Source organism: Carassius carassius, chromosome 26, assembly GCF_963082965.1.
Source record: "Carassius carassius chromosome 26, fCarCar2.1, whole genome shotgun sequence".
NCBI classification, from domain to species: domain Eukaryota; kingdom Metazoa; phylum Chordata; class Actinopteri; order Cypriniformes; family Cyprinidae; genus Carassius; species Carassius carassius.
The window spans coordinates 18,721,598-18,735,413 of record NC_081780.1 but is presented as its reverse complement, the minus strand read 5'-3'; the positions used below and the strand labels follow the sequence as shown (position 1 = coordinate 18,735,413).

The 13,816-nt window shown below is 36.8% G+C and overlaps 1 protein-coding gene across 4 annotated transcripts in view; it reads right to left on the bottom strand.

The window, feature by feature from the left end:
• Positions 1–214: 214 nt before the first annotated feature.
• tbc1d22a (TBC1 domain family, member 22a) overlaps positions 215–13,816 on the bottom strand; it is a 146,602-nt gene continuing 133,000 nt past the window's right edge. For all 4 annotated transcript variants that reach the window (XM_059511502.1, XM_059511504.1, XM_059511503.1 and 1 more), the window contains one exon: positions 215–1,752. In XM_059511502.1, coding sequence (XP_059367485.1) covers positions 1,624–1,752 — 129 coding nt within the window. In that variant the 3' untranslated portion in view covers positions 215–1,623. The remainder of the gene's footprint in view (positions 1,753–13,816) is intronic.

Genomic DNA, 13,816 nt, shown 5'->3' with positions numbered 1-13,816 from the left:
ATTTTATTGAGGCAAACATTGTAGTTGAAGTGTGACCGATCTAAAATATGGTCATGTAGATTAAGACATTAATATGTGCTAATTAACAGCTGATATGTTAGAAATACATATATTAATTAGCAACTAGTTGATAGTGAGTAATGGTCCCTAAACTAAAGTGTTACCCAAATTTCATTATTGCAATGTCAAACCACACATTAAACAAGTCAACAAATTAGAACCATATATATAGTATTTATTTACACATTTTTTTCTATTTACATCTCTTTGAAAACATAATTCTGTACACAGCTATTTAATTCAAGAACATTTTAGAACATGTCACTCGCACCTCTCTGCAATTCATTCTGACGTTTCTGTAGTTTGAAGTCAAGAAACTAAGTCAAGAAGCTCGGTGTCCAGAAAACCCCACATACTGTAGCCCGTACTGTAACTCCATGTTGTCCAGGCACTGAATGTCAGTTACAGTAAATTCCTTCAATTCTACGGCCCATCAAACAGCCGAAGGAGAGCAGTAGTGCTGCTGGATTCATTGCTTATGTAGGAGTAAACGCTGTCATGTTCTGCTTTGCCACATCCTAAATGATCATGAATGCAAAATAAATATCTGTGATGTCATCAATCTCTAGAGTTAGGCACAACTTAACAGGCTAATGTAAACAGTATATAAAAAAAGAATAAAGAATTTAAAAAAGCGGATTCATAGAATATATCTTGTACAAAAAGGAGGAAAATAGACTTATCAAGTGCAGTTTCACTTATATTTAGTTGTGAGAACTGGCACACAAATTAAAAAGCCTGATGACATGACTGAAGCAGCGCACAGTTCAAATACTGACAAAATGTCAAGAGTTGATATCCCCAAACACATCTATTCATGACAGCATTGTACAGTCAGTACGGATTATTATATCATTATCAAAATGGGACGTCAAAATGACAGGGCCATGAGTAACAGGGAAAGCGAAAATTGAATCAGTTCTTCAGCTTGCATCTCTAGCCACCCTTATTCACTGAACCTGTGCCTTGCAAGACTCAAACAGACAAAATAAGGCAAATTTTATTGACTCCACTGCAAAGCTTCATGGGCACTGTTCACACACAGAGACAAAATGAACACCCTACGAATCCTAGCCGGTTCCTGAGGTGGACCAAGGTTAGAATAAGTGTTCGTAGGCACTGTTTAAGCCAACCGATTTTACTGCGAATCTTTACAAACCATGTTTTTTGAATGACGTCTTCTTATTGCCATGAATCAATTGGACCAGCATCAGTCCTACTATTGCTGTTACTTCCTAGGATCTTGCCATCGAAATAAATTCAGTGCGCATAAAAAAAAAATCATCTTGGTAAAGGTTGTGGTTAAATTAAAAATAGAAAAGCCTAAGAAACAAAGATTAAATTAGTGTATTTCAAGAGAGCATGATTTTTGACATCTGGGTGACTCATGGCATTCGGAGTGCTGATATTAGTAGAAATGCGGAAAAATTCCAGGAACAGCTGCAGACCATATTCCCATCTCCATACAAATTTCACGGTTTCAGTTCAGTATCATTACATAGACAGTTGCGCCTCCGAGCTCAGTAGGGCTCGTCATATTCACTGATTGTGCTGGTCGAAGCCTCATCTTTTGTAATGGTTAGGGGCATCGGCAAAGGCAAACTTCAGCCGGTAAGCTTCAGCTAGGAGAACGCTAACTTCCTCATTTTCCCAGTGCATTGTGGGTAGATTCTGGAGCAGAATCATCAGACCCTGTTGAGGATAAAGAGATTTCGTTAAAAAGGATTGTATGCACAAACACGACAGTGATATATATCATCTAAACTAGTGGAGAGACATTCTGAATAAATAAACGATTCAAATTAAAATCACATGGTTGCAATTAGATTAAAATTCAATCGATTCAATTCAATGCATTAATGATGTATTTAAAGACATATATGCAAACAGGTACAGTACATGTTTTTTTTCCCAAGGAAAAATCTCAACAAATGCTGTAAACTCTAACTTATTAATTATAGTTTGTTTTTTGACACAAACATTTAAATGAGGGATGTCATGACTTGGTTTCAGGATGTATTTAATCATACATAAAATACTGAAGAACAGGTTGAGAAAAAGAAAGAATTTGTAATAAAGTGCACTTATAATTAGCAAACCAATCCTTTCTAGAGTACACGTTTCCAGCTAACTATCAAGGTCATTGATGATATTGTCATTGAGTGGGTTTTCTGAGGTTAATGTAACATGACCTGGAATGTATTGTTCACAAGCTGTTAAAATAATGTCTTTCTTAATTTTGTGCAGTAACTAGTATTAAAGAGGAAGAGATGATTGGGCTTGCATGCTTAAACTCAGGCGGCTACAGTTATTGGTCACGCCACATGAAAGCATGCCAAAATGTAATTTATTGATTGAATTACTTATCAAACTGACAAAAAAGTGAAATCTGAGACTTTGTTAATATCCAAATAAATTCTGGCCATCACAACCAACTTTCCTATAGATTTCAGCTTCAAACCTAATCAAACAAGTACAAATTAATCAAGGATTTCAAGATTACTAAAAAGCTACAGACACGCGAGTCTGATCAGGGTTGGATGCTTTAAGGTCATGCCCACCTATCAGACTTTTGGTGAAAAAAGTCTTTTTTTTTGTGAAATAAAGTTGCTTTAGAACATTCCCTTAAGGTCCACTGTCCTATAGAGTTTAGCTTCTCTACACCAGAATCAGCTAACCAAGATCTTAAAGATCTGCATCTTTTAACCTTGATCAGATGCATTTCTTAGCCATATGAGAGCAGCTTAAAGGGTTACTCCACCCCGAAATGAAAATTTTGTCATTAATCACTTACCCCCATGTGGTTCCAAATAAATTTTGGATGGAAACCGGGAGGCTTGTGACTGTTACATTGACTGCCAAGTAAATTACACTGTCAAGGTCCAGAAAAGTATGAAAGACATCACCAGAATAGTCCATCTGTGGTTCAATCTGAATCTTACGAAGTGACTGGAATACTTTTTGTATGCAAAGAAAACAAAAATAATGACTTTATTAAACAGTTAATCTCCTCTGTGTCTCTGCATCACCATAGCACCATTGTGAAGAAAATCCCCTGAACGCAAGCAGCGTAGTCTTTTGTGTCAGCCGCGACACAAGTTTACTTTCACAAGCCTCCTGGTTTTCATCCAAAATATCTGAAATTGTGTTCAGAAGACGAACAAAGTGTTTACGGGTTTGGAACAACAAGTGACAAGTGATTAGTGACAAAATTTCCTTTAAGGTCATGTTGACCAATTAGACCAGGGGTCTCCAAACTCGGTCCTGGAGGGCCATGGTCCTGCAGAGTTTAATTTTGTAGGACACCTGCCCTCCAGGACTGACTTTGGAGACCCTGAATTACACTTTTCGTATTGATTTGCTTTTAAATGTCTTCTAAAAGTTAGTTGACACAACTACATTGCATATTCAAGGCAAATTAGCATCTATGTGATGCACCGAACACAACTCGGTGTTTGTAAAGCAACTTGCCAGCGTCTAGCAAGTAAATTTGCAAAAGGGGCATAATCAGCTAGTTGGCTGATGGAAGACATTTGGGCATCCTAATGCACATACATCCTGAGAGGAAGTGTTGTCTAGGTAAACCACATGCTTTCACCTTTCTGGAAAGAGTTTTACTTGTTGTTCAGCAGACAAGAGAAGGCATCGCTGCTCAGTGTTGTTTATTTTTTTTTCTCTTCAGCAGGGTCAAGCCAGACTATCACAAAGCACCACCGTACCTCTCTAAATTATTATAACTTTCAATCACAGATTCTTCGACTGCTCAATCTTAAGGGTAGGGTGAAGAGAGCGAACTGCCTGTCAAGCTGTGTTTCTCTTCTCGCTCGGTCCGGTCAGGACCTCGGCAGTGGAAGCCCATCTCTCTTAGGTATAGAAGGCCGAGTCTAATTCACTCAAGGTGGCGTCAGGCGGCTCCAGCAGGCCTCAGAGTCAATGACTGCATTAGAGCGCCTTAGAGCTTCAATCTCCCAGCCTAATTCACCTATCCTGCTGGCCCTGATGAAGGAGAATGAGAACGCTTAATACTCCATCACAGCGGGGTACAAGGGGGATGGATGGAGGTGAGAGAGGAAGAATAGGAAGGGTACAGGAAAAAAGCAATAATGTATCTTATAATAAAGAGAGCATCAAAGTTTAGCAAATATTTGACAGTTAATAAGCTAAATCCTCATTTGATGATGTAGCATTTCAACTGAATGCATCTAAAACCGTCATTCTCTTTGCATTTGAGATGAGTGTAATGAAAACAAGCATGGATAAAAGCTGACATGTCTGATACGAAGTGTATGCTGCACAAAAAAAAAGCTGCAGTGTCTTGTTCAGGCACAACGGTTCCAGAAATTCAAGCCGTAGCACATTAAGGCCCAAATACATCTTTGAAAAAGCTAAGTGTGTGAAGAAGATTGCTTCTAGCTAGACAGGCTTGATTTCCCACATCACTGCATACTGGAACACGATAGAACATAATTTGTAAGCCAATGCAAATGAGTGCTGCATTCTCAGTGTTGTCGCATGGGGCACTAGGTGAGAAATTAAACTAAACGGTCTTCTTTGGTTCTGTCTTGAGCACAGACAATTAGACTAAGATTAAAAAGCAGAGTAATAACTATATTGTTTATATAACAAACGTGTTGATTAGACTTTTATTTACCCGTCGTATGTATGATTCAAAGACTGTGTAAATAAAATGAGTACATAATTCCCTCTGCAATTCCATAGGCACGTGACTGAGGCATTTTATTAAATGCTACGAGTCGAGGGACAACACCAAAATAAATCATTATGATCTCTCAAAAACAGCTCAGAATCTTGAGTATTTAATATGAGTATTAATATAGATAGCTTTGGGTATAATTACCAAAGCATTCAGAATGCTTTTCTTCTTTCACAAGAGCAGTTCTACGCAGGCAAGGTTTAGTAAGCTGTATCCTGAGATTTTCTGCATACCATACACATTTTTATGGTAACATTTATGCAATGAATTATGTACTTGCGTAATTGTTTTAGGGTATCTGATTATTTTAAGTACTTGAGAAGAGGATAATATTCTATATGGATACCGCTATCAGTAACTACATTTGTCAACTATATTTAAAATGAATCCATCCATGTAATAGTCAAATCAAATACTAATCAACACCGTCATCTCGGTCTAATTTTTTCTCGACAAATAACTATATTAGAGGTAATTACTTAGTAATGAGCCTAGCCACATAATTGGAAATAAATGAGTGATATAAAGGATGCACAGCCAACCAATGTGATTGATTGGGGACTGTTCATTTTCTTAGCATTTAGGGACTTTGTCTCTAGAGTATGTAAACAAACATCAATGTTAGAAGTACAGGATAGTGTAAGTATATTTCTAATCTATTAAGCATGAATTGCTCCAAAGGCAGGAAAATGTTTTATCATAGACAAATCTCTTATGAATTTTTATTAACATATTTTTTCATAATAAATTGTACATTAACATGTTAAATTGACAGCTCAGATTTTTATCACACTACATTTTATAACACACACGTGGCCTAGCCTGACGATTCTGTTATCTCAGAGTAAGAAGTCATGAAGATGATGTGCCAAAAATGGGATTCCAGAAGCAATGCTACAGGGAATGACTTTGATAGCCAAGTAAAGTGCTTAATGTTATACAACCACACTCAAGAATATATTTAAATCAGCTGAAGAGTTTTGGAGTTGTTGTCACAGTCTGAACATTTCCTTACACAACCTCCAGAAAAGTATGTTGCACTCCAACAGGTAACGGCAGATGAAATCTTTAGTTAAATGTCAAGATAACAGACTATTCATAAGCTTGGATTTGTGTCCACTAATTTTTGTGAAGTACCCATGTTCTCAAGTACCCATGAATGTTTGATGAACAAAAATGAAAACGTTAAATTTTGATTGTGAATAATATCGCTGAAGATCATTATAAGATTGTGTAGGTGTTAGTCCAAGAGCTTTGGTCTTTGAAGAGTAATCTATCCTTTTCCCAGCAAATGAGTCTGAACACTCCAACAAATGTGTTTTTGAGGAAGATTTGAAGTATATAGTGCAAACCTTACTACATCACTGATGTGTATGCAAATCATTTGTCAGCTATCCTTAAAACATATCCATCCATGTAATAGCCAAATCTCCTAATCAACACGGTCATCACAGCCTATATTTCGACAAATAACTAGATTAGGACACTAATTACTTGTAATGAGCCAAGCCGAATAATTGGATATAAATGAAGTATCTAATGATTTACACAGCCAACTAACATAATTGATGTAGGACTGTTAATTTTTGTTGCGTTTAGAGACTTTTTCTCTGGAGCACGAAGACGGATGGCACACTGTTAGTTATGAGATGCAATAACAACATTGCCAATAGCCGTCATTACAGTCAATATGAAATGAATTTGAAATTATTATAATTTCTTTCTCCATGATGTGATTTATTGGTAAATGTAACATGGTATTCAACTTTAGAAATTAATGGTAGAAATGAACTTAATATATACTAACTAAATTGGTCTTGTGTAGGTTCGGTAGACTAATAAATAAATACCCAAAAGTATAAATTATTTATAACAATGGTTCACATTTGTTAATTGTTGTGGAATAAGAAAAACTGTCCTCTACAGTTGAGCTTGATTTAAAATTTAAATGATTTTTCATGTCTTTGAAACAAACAGAGATGTGGACTTTTAAGGTGAGTTGTACAGTCAATTGATAACATAATATTGGTTAATATATCCATTGTTTTATCCATGTATAATTTTTATAAAATCTAAACTGTCAAAATGGTTGCCTGATGCATTACGAATCTGCCTTTGTGCTGTTACATTGCAAAACAGAATTTTGATAGCATTTTGAGAATTAGGCATGGTTCTGCTTTCAAAATGGAACAGAATATTTGTGTTGCAATAAACTGACGGTTACTTAGTTAGACATGCAGTGGATTCAGTCTCATCTAAAGTGACTTATAGTGCATTTCCAATAGGAACAGTCCCTTTGGAGTACCCCGGGGTTAAGTGCCTTGCTCCAGGGCTCAGCAATAATGGTGAATATCCTAGTAATTCTCCAGGTTCACGAATAGTCAGTCCCTTTCCATTACTAGCCCAGATCTTCCATTGCAAAGCCAATGTTAACATCGCCTATGACACCATTCCCAAGTTGTCTCATTGTAGTTTAACAGCAATAAACTGGGACAGACTTTAATCAAGACACACTGTGAAACTGGACATCAATAATAAATACAGTACAGCACCAAAAGCGAGGAACGTAGGGTGTAGAGTAAAGCTAGTTTAAAAGGTTGGCCTAATTACGAACAAAAACATGTCTAAAAGCCTAGTTAAATCGGCAAGGTGAATAAATGCTGAAAAGATAATGACTTTGACTTAAGGAGGATTTTCTTCAGAGGCACCATTTATCTGGATGCTTCCCGAGGCATTTTGATTGTTCTCTTCTGTTTCGTCTTATCTTCGGTGATGACTGAAATGTGTTTGCTAACTGACATGAAGGATCCCACATGATTGTTCTCTAACCTAACAGCTTTCAAGTCAAACAGATAATCAGAGACAAAGAGTTGCAATAGTGTGCATTTGATGCAGACCTTCTGGACTGTCACCATAATGACACCTCACACTGCCTGCTGTTGGCAAACACCTTTTTCATAGCGGAGACTGAATACTACATACACAACACTGGTGAAGTAATGTTTGCCACCAAGGATTATGCCGAACGAAGACTTTTAGCCCCTCATCGTCTCACTGAGCCCTCCTGAATTTGTAAGAATCGATCAGGGGCTCAAGAACAGCAATGCAGTCTCTCCATCAAACGGCAAAGTCGCAGCTCTGCAGATTCTGAGCGTTTGATCCCCGTGTTTTAAACACTCATGAGACTAACCGGTAGAGAGGTGGTGATTGATTGCGAGGAACTTTATAAACAGCTTTGTTTATCAAGGCTTCTGCAAGACAGAGAAACGATAGCTTGAGTCTCGGCATTCGGGTGCACGGGGAAAGAGCAGAGCTGTAATTACTTCCAGGATATTAAGTCCTCCATGCTTTTCCTTGTCTCTTTTCGGATAGATTGTCCCTGCCTCTCGTTGAGCGAGCTTTCTGCAACAACAGTGACACTCTATCATTAAACTGTATTAAAGCACATTTACAGGCAGGAGGGTTGCTCTTCATTCGGGACCTGCACGTATGACGATTAATCATTACTGGTGGGTCTCCTCCAGAAGCTATAGTGTGGACAAAATTACAAGTTCTCTGATGAATGTGCTAGGTTTTCGATTAATCAGGAGGAGTTCATTTCACCTAATCCTTCAATGCAACCGTCCTAATAGAGTCAACACTATAACTCAGTAACTAGATGGCAAGGAAAATATCTGCACTACTATAAATCTCGAGAGATGGGTTTCTTAAAATTGCATGCAGATTCTCCAGTGACTAACTGTAATCTTACACTCTACAAAACACAAAACAACTAATAATGAACTTGCTGAGGCCCCCAAGAGGGATCAAGATATGACACTGTCACTTTGAATTCATTTTAAGTCAAAGCAGGCCCTTAACAAAATGAAACTTTCGATCCACAAACAATTATATAGTGAATCACACTTAATTACAGCTCGCAGTGAACTGTTTAAATCCAATATGCATGTAAAATAGGAAGTTAATTGAAAAAGTGCTTGACATTTGCACTGCCGAGGAGTAGAAGCAGCCAGAAAACAAGGCAAGCAGATTTTTTTCTTGCTTTTGAAACTAAGCTGCAGAAAAAACAGAACTGTTTAAGACTGATATCACAACCATTTGCTCATTAGCATGTGACTAGTGCTGTCAAATGATTAATTGCGATTAAATAATGTTATTCCTATAATTGATCACAACAACAGGTGTTCGTTTGCTAATGGAGAAACGACAACATGTTGAATTGTCTGTATGGAAAGCACTTAATTTAATTACTTTTCCAATGATTTTATTTTCCATACTGTACAAAGACTTTTTCAAATGTCTTTTCTAAAAGTAAAACATATTTGTCAAACATATTAAATTTAACTGTTTGTCAAAATAAAAGTTTTTCTTTACATAGTGTCTGAACTCTGTTATTTTTTTATGTATATATAAATACATACACATGCATGTAAAACATATATTTTTTAAATAATTATAGAAAATATTTATATATAATATAAATGTAACTATTTAAAAAATATAAATACATGTATATATGGACATACATTTATACAGTACACACACATATAGTATGTAAACAAAAACTTTAATTTCGGATGCGATTAATCACGATTAATCGCTTGGCAGCACTACATGTGACTGCCCAAATTTACATACAAGCACATATTTAGTATTCAGTATTCATCCTGCTAATGATATAATGCATTAATAAACACAAGCACAAAATAGATTTTGAGAGGTAACCCAATCGTAAGATGTTATTTATACACAGAATTCTTTCAGGTGAAAACAATATTTCTTTCTATCCCAAACTGTTGACAGATAAGTAATTTTCCTGCCACTCTAGCACTGAATAATCTCAGAAATGGAGAATCACAGTGATGTACACACTCAAGAACACGAGTTTAAAAGCTGTATTAGCTTAGAAGTTTGAGTGGTAAGCCAATCAGCCACATGCCCCTAAGAGCCCGCACAACAAATTAAGAGTTTGTCTGCTCGCAGTTATTCACACAGACAGAGAATCCATTTAGTTTCGGCTGTTTGAACCACCTGAGGTGGAACGAGACAAAACATTAGGAGCTGATAGTTGCTGCTTTTTAATTTAGCAGCATAATGAACGTAACAAGCATGAACCACCCAGCTTCCCCTCTGAGTTCGTTGCCATTTCTTTTACTTTTATTTATTCAGTCATTTTCGAAAGACAAGACGAAAGCGGGGATGAAATATTCTTAGCATTTGTTCTATTCGTAGTGGAGTTAGTGAATATATCCAGGGCAAATGAAAATTTAAGATGTGTTGCATACAGAATAAGATTTTTTCATTTTCTGAGGAACGGATGCTTGTCCAAGCCATACTTGCGACAACATATTAAGCAGTTTTTCTATATTAGAAATGGTCGCCAGGGTGTTGTGGTAGTTAAGAAACCGAATTTATTCATAATATAAATCTTTTGTAACAATATACACAATATCTTTCAAAAGTTTGGGGTCTGTTCACATTATTAATTTTTTGAAAGAAATTAATACTTTTACATTCAGCAAGGATGAGATACACTGATAAATGTGATAGTAAAGACTCATACAGTTACAAAATACTTCTGTTTTAAATCAAATTCTTTTTATTCAAGTTCAATTTATTTATATAGGATGGATAAAAACAGCCACATGACAGACCAAAGTGCTGTACAGAGGTTCAAAGAGTAAAATAAAGATACAGAAATCAGCACAACTAAACACAATTAAGACAGGGTCTAGCCCCAATGATGTAAATAACTAAATAAATATGTTAAAGGAACACGCCACTATTTTTGAAAATAGCCTCATTTTTCAACTCCCCTAGAGTTAAACAATTGTGTTTTACCATTTTCAAATCCATTCAGCCGATCTCACTTTTAGCTGCTGCTTAGCATAGATAATTGAATCAGATTAGACCATTAGCACGCTCAAATGACAGAAGAGTTTTTATATTTTTTACATTTAAAACTTGACACTTCTGTAGTTACATCATGTACTAAGACCAATGGGAAATTAAAAGTTGCAATTTTCTAGGCCGATATGGCTGGGAACTATACTCTCATTACGGCGTAATAATAAAGGAACTTTGCTGCCATACCATGAGTAAAGCAGGCGCAATGATCACCATGGTACGGCAGCAAAGTTCTTTGATTATTATGCTGGAATGAGAGTTTAGTTCCTAGCATTATTGGTCTTGAATATCGCTTTTTTTTTTTCGTCGGTCTTAGTACACTATATATCTACAGAAGTGTCAAGTTTTAAATAGGACAAATATTGAAAATATTTAGTCATTTTTGAGCGAGATGCCAATGATCTATGCTAACTTGCATCTAAAAGTGCTACGGCCAGACTCAGAGATCGGCTGAATGGATTCGAAAACGGTAAAACTCAACCCAACCACTGAAAAACCTCAATCCCCTCTGTGTTTGAGTCTGGGACTAAAACAAGATTCTGGTCTCTTTAAGCTTCTGGAAGGAGTATATGAGTGCAGCAATTCCGATAAATTAATGGGGGCTTGATCACGTAAAGATTTATATACAATTCTAAATTTAATAGGCAGATAATGAAGGGTCCCCAGAATTGGAATAATAATGCAAGTTTTTTTTTTTTTTTAACAGCTATTCTCTAATATGGCAGCAGCATTTTGCACCACTTGAAGGCGAGAAATTTGAAACGTGTTCATCAAAAAATCCTAAAAAAAAGTATCACAGGTTCCCAACAATATTACGCAGCACAACTGTTTCCAGCATTGCTCATAAATCATATCATATTAGAATGATTTCTGAAGGATTATATGACTAGTAATGACTGCTAAAAAATTGGCTTTGCCACCACAGGAATAAAATTAGGTTTAAATTAGGTTTAAAAGCATTATTTTCTGTGGAGATACAAGTTGGGGTGGAAGGGGGAAAGACAACTAAAACTACAGGGTGGCAAGTACATAGAACAGACTGACCAAAGAGCTTGTTGCAATTTTAAATTAAGTGTGAATAAAGGCCAGAAATAACCAAAGGATCATATAAATATTGTCTGTGTTCATGTCCAGCTAGCGCGCATCACAACCTATTAATATGCACAACTAATGAAGCCAGTATTAAAGTGTTCATCATATAGAAGGTACAAGCTTATTTCATGGACAGCGTAATATATAGCCCCCTTTTAATGAAGCCTCGCATTTGCATATGGTGGACATAATAATTGCACATAACTCCATGTTTTCCGCTTCATGTGTTGTAGAGACAGCAGCGGCCTGCCCTGGGGTCTAGCACTAAGGCTTCAGCGGGTACTTGTGCAGTCAACGCTCTTCCAAAGATAGCTAGCTGGCGTGCGCACACACATATTAAAGCGCTGCTTTGTGATTCAACTAGCTCCCGTTCTGCAGTAAACTCCATTTAAATCAACCCATTAAAACTCCAAAGTGGAAGATTGATTTCTCCGATTCCTCCTTCCATCCAGGCATGGAGACTGCAAAACTTAATGACAGAGGGAGTTCAAGATGTCTTTGTTTATTTAGAGATGACGGCAATGAAGGTTATGACTGTCTATGTCCTGAATCAGGTAGCATGGGAGAATAGGATAAGATAACTAAAGTCGACAAACAAAGTGATGCTCCCACCGGAAGAAGAGTCAAGCTATGTTTTGCTACATTGTGGGAGCTTAAAACATTGTAAACAGCATTTTAAGGCACCGTCCTCAATACAAAGTCTGTTCAAAATGTCAGACAGCAACATTACTAAGATATCTTCGGCTAAAAACTAAGGTTTAACTAAACATATTGCTGAAGGCAGCGACAATCCAAGAATGCATCCTGTAACCAAGCTGAGAAAATAAATGTCACTAGGGTTTGGAAAAGTTGTATTGAGATATACACATACACACATATCTCTTGTTTTGGATTTGGATTTTAGGGGGCAGTATAATTATGCTTTTGGAACATCGGGTTAGGAGATAAACAAAGGTGCCTGTGATACAGTCATTGTCCTTTAACAAGGGACTGCTGAAATACTTACTTAGGTTATTTATGAATAAAACGAGTATATGTTTTTGTATTCTACCAAGCATTTGCGACAACGGGGCTCCAAAAAGTAAAACCAAATCCCATCGATAAAGAGAGTAAATTGGTAATCATAGACAAAAGAGGGAAGAGGTTCTCGGGCCGTTAGCTGCACCAAAGGCTTTCTCATTACGTGATAAACAAACCCCTAATGAGAGCTCATTTGCTGCATATTGCCCTCACTAAATGGCATCAGGGGTTGACATTTGGCTGTCTGTAACCTGCCGCGCTACTCCGCAGGGAAGACGCGGTCAGCTCATAGCCAATGTTCAACTGCACATGGCCTTGTGCCTCTTTCATTCAGATCTTAACCTGCCTCAATGTCATTTTAAGTCTAAAAATCTTAGAGCTTAGAGCACAGATAGCACCAGCTATTATGCCTCCACGCTCACTTACCCAAGCATTAGAGCTTCTCATCAAAACACACCAGTGTCCAATTTATTTTCTTTCATTGTTTTTTTTTTTTAAACACCTCACAGTTTTATAACTGCAGTATATAATTCTCAAGTGTAGAACTTCTGCATTAGACACTGATACTTTTGAAGTACACAAACTACTGTGCATAAACCAAGATGTTTAGAGCCGGCATATCCAAATGGCAGATGGTGGTCCGGGTGAGGACCTCGGCTTGGTTCCAACTGGATCAATGCATATCACCAATGGAAGCACTATTTAACCATTTCTAAATAAAGTGAGCGGTGCTTCAATACAAAAGAGTTGTTCGCACTAAAAGCACTCAGGGCTGCTTACTGTAATGATCTTTCGCTGTTATCCTTTAATATTATTATTATTTTTTTTCCATTCAAGCCCTTCCTGTGTGCACTGCTTCTCTATAAAGAAGCTAAAGTACCATTAAGAGCTTCAGATGATGCAGTTATTTTAAAAACAGAAGCAGAAACATAATGAGCTGTAAAATAGGTTGACACTTTAGCTAAAACAAAATATTGTTGTTTTTACCGATTACATATACACATCAATATGACTTTTTGGAAA